Source organism: Populus euphratica, unplaced genomic scaffold (assembly GCF_000495115.2).
Source record: "Populus euphratica unplaced genomic scaffold, PopEup_1.0 scaffold267.1, whole genome shotgun sequence".
In the NCBI taxonomy this organism is placed as follows: Eukaryota; Viridiplantae; Streptophyta; class Magnoliopsida; order Malpighiales; family Salicaceae; genus Populus; species Populus euphratica.
In genome coordinates this window covers 471,490-480,986 of record NW_011500049.1, presented here as the reverse complement: position 1 = coordinate 480,986, position 9,497 = coordinate 471,490, and the positions used below count along the sequence as shown (strand labels likewise).

General features: G+C 33.5%; 1 protein-coding gene and 1 pseudogene across 2 annotated transcripts; both read right to left on the bottom strand.

The window, feature by feature from the left end:
- Positions 1-18: 18 nt before the first annotated feature.
- LOC105107631 (heptahelical transmembrane protein 4-like) lies at positions 19-3,517 on the bottom strand. Of its 2 annotated transcripts, XM_011001631.1 has the most exons (4): positions 3,263-3,517; positions 2,769-3,031; positions 1,952-2,258; positions 19-868 (listed from the first exon to the last, which is right to left on the bottom strand). In XM_011001631.1, exons 2-4 carry the CDS (start codon positions 3,026-3,028, stop codon positions 206-208), a joined length of 1,230 nt encoding a protein of 409 aa, XP_010999933.1. In that variant the 5' UTR covers positions 3,029-3,031; positions 3,263-3,517; the 3' UTR covers positions 19-205. The 2 variants fall into 2 exon arrangements, with proteins under 2 accessions (XP_010999933.1, XP_010999934.1); XM_011001632.1 differs by lacking the exon at positions 3,263-3,517 and having other exon boundaries at positions 2,769-3,050.
- A 4,030-nt stretch (positions 3,518-7,547) lies between these two features.
- On the bottom strand, positions 7,548-9,344 carry LOC105107630 (cyclin-D1-1-like; annotated as a pseudogene).
- Positions 9,345-9,497: the final 153 nt, after the last annotated feature.

Below are 9,497 nucleotides of genomic sequence, written 5' to 3'. Positions count from 1 at the left end.
GGGCGATTTGAATAATAGAATACAGTACAAGAGAACAAAATTATTTTATTCATAGACCTTCGTTGTAATGCACAAAAAGCACAGCAGAGAAGTATTTTGCTTTTCCACTGCCTTTAAATATCTAGGCCAGCTTTACTTATTTAGAGACACAATGACATTAATCTAAGATCTCATCCACTAATCAGTTACTTCTAGCATTCAGGATTTACGTTCCTCGACATCCTTCAAGGTCTCGCCACTTGAGGTAAACCAGCCCTGCCTGGTAATGAGTATAAGCTCCAGCCACTACCAATACATGGAAAAGTTGGTGACTGTGCCCTGCAATGTCAAATTTCCCAGGCATCCATCTTTCTGGAATCCTTGTGGCATAAATCAGTGCTCCGATTCCATAGAAAATCCCCATCAGGACCTCATAGCCAGTTGTGTGAAGGGCCTCAGGCTGATGCCAGAACAAGATAACCTTGTGCAGAATAGGCGCCACCCCAGACAAACCCATGCCAAGGAAAAGGGATGCACGAACGGTACGAAATTCAGGGTTTTGAAACACTGGCAGTAGTGAAACCAATATTGTGGCAACCCCCAAGAGAGTTATGAACCCCAAGTACAGGTTACAGAAAAAAGGATTGCACATGAAGGAGTAGTACACAGGAGGGTAAAACGAGGTGGAAATGAGGGCCGCAATTCCAGCATAGTCAAGCCTAAGCATGATGTATGTTAAGCGCTCGGAGTGGCAAGAGAGAAGGTGGCAAGTGCTGCTAGCTAGCAAGCAAAACATAGCCCCACCCAAGAAAGCAAAGAATGGCCAACGTGTGATTGGCCTCAGCATCAGGGGTGCTATCATGTTTGCAACATCCTCCTTCATGCTACGCTGGATTTAATAGGGAAAAATAGAAATAAGAACATTAGCCAAATGACGACAGGAGATTAGATGGGAGATTCTATACATGCAAATTGTGAGTATACAAAACGGTAGAAAGCAGCAACTGGAAAATAATATCAGCATCGATAAAGAATATTCTTTAAAACCCTTCTCTTCTTGCAACTACTGATGGGTTGGACTACCATTCTAATCATCGCAATACAAGCACCATTCAATCTTTTAACTACAAACAGAAAAATAAATCAATGTTTGTTCCTAAAATATATATGTTATAAATAGACTGAAACATCACAGCAATATGAGTAAAGATAAGGCGTGACTAACTTAAAATAATCGCAAAAAGTTGTAGTGTGAGATATGACATCCCATGCAACAAAGTGAACCTTCAGCATCAAATAGGTGAACTGCTGAAACTTTGGAAATGTAGAACGTAGTTCTATGTTACATGCAACTTGTCAAACAATACACTCTAAGAGTGTGGATATATGCTGTTTTCACCTTTGATTATAAAACAAGCAATTGATACACGCAATGCAGTTTGAAATACAGATGGCTTCTATGTAAACAGCACAAATGTCAGTTACAGGCTGTCTGTTGCTCAGAGTCATAGTTGAGAAGTTTTGAAACTCAGAGCTTATGCAATTGACAAGTTGCCTATTTCTGATTTACAAGCATAAATTTAAAAAATCTTTAAATGCAAAAGAAAGCAAAATTTAATCCTTCAGAGGCAAGGTTCTGAAGACAGCATCGGTACCAATCAACACACCACAACAAAAGCAAAAGGATGAAGGAGAACTTCATAGAATGTTGCAATTTCAGTATTCCAAAATCTTACAAACATGGGAGGATATCTTGATGCTCAATGCACCAAGGAACAAGAATATCCAATTTAATCAGAAGTATGAATTCTAAATTCTCCCTCACAAATCAGCCATCTAATTTCAACCAGCATCATATCATGTTACCACAGACGGGGGCATAAATTCCAGTTTCATCACCAACCACCAAGAATGTGGCCCGCCAGTGTCATCTATTGACTGTAATATCAGCATTGAGGAAAAAGATCATTACCAGAACACACGCATCAGTCTGGTTGCTATGTGAGAACCGCTCAGGCAAACAATTGTATAGCAGGTCCATGACATGCCATCTTGAGAATGATGGAAGCAAATCAATTGAAGGCAATGTACTCTTTAACTCTCCGCTAAGTTTGTGCAGATCAGGCATGTTGGGTAACGAGGGAAGGCATTCTTGCAATTTGTGCAAATCAGCTTTCAACACCTCAGGTAGTTGTAGAGAGTGAAGATCAACCACCTTTGGAACCTTCATTGCAGTATATATGGTCAAGGAAAGGAAAAGGAAAAACCCAATCAAATGCCTGCAGTGAATCAATAATCTGAGTTACTGACTAAAAATTCAGGAATTTAAATTTGATATCATCCCTCTTTGTAGACTCAAAAGTAAATCTAACCCACCCCACATGAGATTTTAGACAATTTCTCAAACATTTATATACCAGCATTCCAAACCACAAGATTTGTTGAATATGAACTTCTCATTTTATAAATATTGTACGCTATCAGCCAGCAATAAAAACCATATTTCATTTGTGTCCTTGTATCTTCGCTTCCTCATTCCAAATGGAAGTGCCACTGTCACATAGACAACCAGCACACTACTTTCTTCCTAAATATGAAATCAAAAGGAAGTACAAAATCAAGCAAGAAACATAAGTGACCCATCTTTCTCTAAACAGTAAAGAACCACAACAATCCACGTACGCCAACATCTACAGCAGATTTTTGCACAAACACCAAAACAAGAGACTTTTAATAACTCCATGAGAAACACTAATTAAGGGGTTGTTGTCATAAGATGGGAAACTTACGTCCAAACATTCAATGTCTCATTGTGGATAGTGAAGACACTGAGCAGAACCTGCTTCAAAGGCCATTCGGAACGGTAATGGCCCAAAATGAACTCATTGTCCCTTAAATATGCGGGCAAGGAATTGTACTCTACAAGCTGGTACTTAACTTTCTTCCATAATCTCTTCCCTTTCCCTTCCCTTGAAACACTTACTGGGAGTTTCTCAATTGTTTCAGACATCAGCTCTGAATCCTCACTCGTATGATTTACACCATCCATCCTCTGTTAAAAAAAATGCGCACTTGCCGTCAAAATAAATAAACTAATTAATATATCAAAAGCCGTATTTTTTTCAAGGCAAACCTCAAAATCAAGAAATGGGATCGTACAGAATAAGAATTCAAGAAAGTCTAAGCTGCTAACGTCTTTTATGGAATCAATAAAATAAGAAATATATAAGAATGGGGTAGAGAAGAACCAAGAAAGGATTAAAGCAAAGACAGAAGATGGTACCTGAAATTGAATAGCCAGATGATGATGATGATGATGTTGTTTGCGTATAAAAGAAAAGAATCTTCAAGCTCTCAAGTCGAAGGCCATAAAATAAATCAAGAGCTAGAAATTTAAAGAGGGAGGATCCTTCAAGGGAATCGGAAAAGGAAGGGAAGCAGATGCTTTTGAGGAGATGCGGAGATGCCAAAGTTGGTTTCGGTTCGGTGGCTCTGTTCCGCCAAATGGTTGCTGATTCGAAACGATATTAAGAGAAAATGGAAATAAATACAAAAAAGCATTGGAGATATTTTCGGGTACCCTTTCGATTTTTTTCTGCTTTGAGATGGTAATACGTTGAAATTAGGTGGTGATTGTGACAATTATAAATTATAATTGTCAAAATGAATTTATTTTTTTTATTTTTTTTATGCTGATTCAATTATAAACTATTTAATAATAAATTCGTTAAAATTTTTATAAAATGCAATAACTCTAATGATGACTTGAGATTACATCGTAAAACCAAACCATATATTATGGGCATGGCTAATAAATAAACCATATATTTTAATGGGAAGTTAAATGGATCTATTTTGAGTAAATATGTTTTTTAATTTCAGAGATTCCACGTTTGCTTAACATGATTTCATGTGTTTCCTATATGGATTTTTCTTGGTTTTGTAATAATTTTTGGTTATCTTTTTTATTAATAAAAGTATTCGGATGAAACTTATATATTTTATTAATTTTATGAGTTTTAAAATTAATAATTATATAGATTTTAAAACTTATAAAATTTAAATTAATAATTTTTAGAAAGTAAACGGCTATTTGAGGTGAGCTCTACACCCTGTTAGTGGATGAAAAAAACACCATTCATTTTTTCCGTTTCTATTATTATTCCAGCACTGGAATGATTAGCTGATGGAAAAAACACTATTCAAATATTTTTATTTTTATTTTTATTTTTTAAAAAAAACAAACTAGGCTGGATAATGCTAAAATCCAAAAGGCCTAACAAAGAGTCCTAGCTAAAAAATGAATGGAATAGACTTTAAAGTCCAATCTTCTCCCCTTGCTAGTTTTGGCTTTGAAGGCCCAAAACAAAAAATAAATATGATAAATTAATTAATTTTCAAGTTAATTTCAATTTCATATTAGGGAACCAATAGAAAAAAAAATATAGATAATAACTAAACAAATAATGATATGCAAAACAACTACACAAGACAACGTTTCTTAGGAAATAATATTTTTGAATAATTTTAATTTTTTTTAAAACATAACTATTTTTTTTATTAGCCTTCTTTAAAAACTATGTGATGATTTTCTTTCTACCTCTTTTTAGTTCGAAAGCCATATGCGTCCGACATGGATAACGAGCTCTGTAGTAAAATGATCCTTTTGGGATTTGAAATTGTGTTTTAAAAATGCGACACACATGTAAAAATATTAATTTTATGTTTTTTTAGTGTATTTTTTATATATTAATTTTATGTTTTTTAGTATATTTTTTATGATTTTAATATGTTGATTTTCAAATTAAAAACTATAAAAATAAAATTATTTTAATATATTTTAAAGTAAAATTTATTTTAAAAACATCGATATTAATTTTTGTATATAATTTATAATGTAAAATAGGGAAACTTGGAATTAAAGCTGCCATTAATATTTTTTATTTTTATTTTAACACTTGGACTTGTGAAATTTGATTTTATTGACATAATTAAGTTGGGTTACAACACGACTATTAGGATTAGAATTAAATCTAATTGATAGCCATCCAGCTTAATTAAAAAAACTAGGTGTTGTTTTTAACAACAGTCTCATTGTATTACCTATGAATAAGACGTTTTATTAAACAAAACAATATATAAATTTTTCCTTTATTTATACTCTAAAAAAAAGCTTAATTAAAAATGATTTTCCCAGCTCATCTTCATCATCTAGGACCAACAGGAGTGCCACAAGCTTATAGTTATTGTCTCCAGCAGGCCTTGTTAAACTCCTTTTCTTACTAGTCTGTATAGGCTAAGATTTTGTTTATTCAAGAGGACGTGGACTGATTTTATAGAATAAGCTCCACTATTATTATCCAGAAAATTGGCAGTGTAAAAGGGACGTTGGGAACCTTTGTTTAGAGCGGAATCCGAATCTTTCACACCATCTAGTGTGCCTCTACGCTATAACACTCCAATCCATCCACTCATCGGCTTTGATTTGTGGGAAAGACTTCGAAACACAAATCCAAGATACTTCACCGAGCCACTATAAGAAAATATACCACGAGATTGGGTCGAGGGAAACTAAGCGGGAGCAAGATCAATCATGTCGAGGGAAACTATTGAACATGGCTTCATAAATTGATTTTGGGATCTAGATTTTGATTGTGACAATGTTAGATATTAATTACACGAAAACCAGTGACTTCTTAAGTTAATTCATAACTTGATAAATTTAACTCAACCGAATAAAACTCGGTTGAGTTAACTCTAAAAGAATTTTTTAAAAAAAATAGAAAGTATTATTATATACAAAATAATTATTTAAATTAACCTTATAACTCATAGATTAACCTAATAATCTAAACTCTAAACCAGGTCTAACAATAATTTATGATTCTGTGTGCCCTTCGAAGGACAAAGTTATCCAACATATTTTATCCTTGATTATAATTAACTAAAATATAGCAGATGCAAACACCCCCAAGTCATATTTATAATCTTAGAATTATTTCGTCCTTTCTCTACTCGAGAAAGCTATTTTTCTTTCTGGCTACCTAGGGAACCGCAACTCATTTAATTATTTATATTCATTCAATGAACCTCAGAAGGGCCACCTTGAAAGCATCCCCGCGAGCACGGAGCAACCTTTTATCCTGTTTTGTTTAATTGAAGAAATATAAATAAATAAATATAAAATAGAAATCATATTAAATGGACAGATGGAATCAAAACAAAGACAAAATCATATTTAATTGAAGAAATAGAAATAAATATAAAATAAATTTCTTTGTATTTTTTAAATAAAAAATAAAAAAATATCTATTTTATTTTCACAATCTCCTTGTCTTTTTTCGTCCCAGAATAGAAATCAAACGCTATTCAAAAGTTATATTTAAAGGAAAGGTCCATAACTTCATTGTAATTGATACTTATTTTACTTTTCGTTTTCTGAGAAGGGGTTGATAAGGGAGTCTGGTTAGCTTAATCAGAGTGATTTTGATGAATGATGGAGAGTGACGATAGTGTTTAATTATTATCATTATTATTATTTTTGATAATATGAATATTCCAACTTTAACTGGGATGCACGTGGTAGCCGTGCAAGACAATTATTTTGACAAAGCAGGCAAAGAGAAATTTCGCTTTTCAAATCAATCATGGGCTCCTCGTCCTCTGGGCTTACCAATAGCTTTCCGTGAGTTGATGGCCCCCCACGCAAGAGCCTACGATCCTTCCTTGATTCTTTTAATTCGTGTGTTTTCATGTTTTTCTAAGCAACTCTTCTGTTTTCTTTTCTTCTTCTTCCTCTTCTTCTCTTTTTAAGCAATAATAAACAGTATTTTTTAATCGATTTACACATCAATCAATCGAGATTAGATCTCTCTCAAATGATTTTTAGAATTTACTCAATGATGTTGTATAAATCATTTCTTATATCTTACCTAATAATATAAATTATTAATTTAAAATGATTTTTTTACATAACATTATAATTTTAGTAGTTAAACTGTTATTAATTTAAATCTTATTATTTTTATTTATTTATAATTAAAATTAATTAAAAATATATAACGTGAGTTCTTTTCATATTCAAAAGAGTTTTTTTTATATAGAAAATATAATAAAAAAATAATATAAATTATATTTTGGATTTTATATTGATTATGATAAAGTAATTCTATGCTGATCTTATGATGCAATTTATTTACCATCAATTATCTTGATGCTTTAATAAATAAAAAAATAAAAATGATATGTCTAGTTTAGTTGTATTCCGTGGGTGAATTTAAACAAGATCTTAAGAGAAACAAAGACAGGAGGAGACTTTTAGCTTTGAAAAAGAACAAATATTATAAATGAAGAATCCAATTGCAGATAAAAATTGGATTGTAGTTAATGAATTGTTTGAAAATCTCATAAGCTTAAATATGTATATACCAACCGCCACGACTCTTCATGGCAATGCTAGACATAAAAGAAATTGAAGTTGGTGGAAATTTATTTTTTGTAGTATTTTCAAAACTCAATATTTTTTTTCAAGAATTTAATATATACATGATATCATATTTTATCATAACTTAAACAATTCAATAATAGTTTACAATATTATTGAGATTGAGACAGTGGCAATATTCAGTCAATTGGTTTTGTGGAAGGAAAATGCAATCGTTGCAATACAGAATGAAAAAAAAAATCTATCTCAAAAAAGAGGATTTGTTTGAGAAAGAATAGACAATTAAATGTAAGAGAGGCCAAACTTTTGATATATAAATATTGTAAGCAGTATCAATTTTCAGCACTTGTTTGGAGACATGTCTTGGCTTGACTTGAAACCCTTCCCGCAGCATCTCTTTGCATGGCAATTCCCCGGCGTACCTCACGACACCGTTGAGGCATGCTTTGCCTAATAAGGTTGTAGCATCCTCTCACCATTTCCTGTGTCCATTTTTGTCACGAAACGGTGATTTTGTTACTTTTACATTTGATTCACCAAACAAAGAAAAGTTTGGACAAACTGACTTTAATCACTATTACATGGTCTAATAGCCTCAGATCCAAATAAACTCTTAGTGAGGGCTTTAATATTTTTTTAGTGATAAATATTTTGTGATTTGTTTGATGAGCTTATCGGGCACCAAAACTAATACAACCCCCTGATAGAGACTTGATGAAGATAAAGTTTTAAGACTTGCCTTGTCCATTCTACTGTGAAAGCACTCTAATTTGGGGCCATCAATAGTTTGATTAGTCACCCATAGCACTGCAGCTGCTGCTATTGTTGATGGAGTATAAGCCAAGATTTTAATCACTGTCAAGATTCATGCAAGCTAGCTGTGAATTTTGTTTGTATAGAAGAGATAGGAAAATCCGATCACTCTAGGAATTAATTACCTCTACATGTGCTGATGATAAGATCGGATGAATGAGTTAAAATAAAATTTTTACTTCTCGGGCTGAGATGTGGAAGCTTTGCAACGAAATAATGCAGAAAAGAGAAAGGTGTAATGATGTGTAATCGCCACTTGAGACAGCTCATGACCAAAAGCTCCATCCTTTGAACTGTGCTTGGTTTAAATAAAAATCTGGGCTCCAATAGTTGTATGTCTAAAAGAGATGGGACTCTTGTTTCCTCCAATTTTGCTGCTATAGATAGGCATGCTACTGCTAATAGCTGCAGGGGCCATCCTTTACCTTGCTGCATGAAACAACGATTAAATGAGAATTTGACAGGCTAAATCTTGTCAATCTTCTGGGCAGGGCATCCTAATATTAGAGAAGAGAATGATTCTGATACCTGTTGATTTGTTGTTTAATGTATGTGGCTCCAATGTAGTTAGCAATTAACCATCCTACGATTGAAATGTATAACGATCATTAAGTTAAGAACACGTTACCTGCAAAGGACGGGATAGTATGAAGCAATGAAAATAGCTGACAGAGAGATAGGCTGTTTCAGGCTTAAACCGGTAGGAAGCATGCGCCTGCAAAGCAGAAATGATATTTAATTACCAAGAAAGAAAGAAAAATAGCACAGGGGAGTGGATTCAGAAGACTAGCATCAACCTTTAACATCCAATTCAGTGCATCTTGATGAGCTGAACCAACTTGTGAAATCTCTAGAAATCGAGTTATTAGCTCGGTTGCTGGCATTTGATGAAGCTCAGAAAGGAGGATATTATCAATGTAGATCTCATCGACATCAACTGGGAAATCTGTAGATGAAAGGCTACTGGTTTCACTAATGTCATCATCATTACTGGAGCAAAGTGCAACACCAGGTGTTTCGTTACAGTACAAGTTAATAGGAGTACTGGAAACATCTGTCGAGACAGACATATTGCAGCTGATCTTTACTCAATGCAACTGAGCATCGTTTTTCCAGTAGAGGAAAGATGCAGAACCTTTTCGCTACTTGTGCTGTTCGTGTATCTAATATATTTATTCTGATAATCACTGCTTTTGATTTTGACATGACTGCGTGTAGGTAATTTGCATGAAGCTTCCTTAAAGAGCAGCCAAATTGCTGT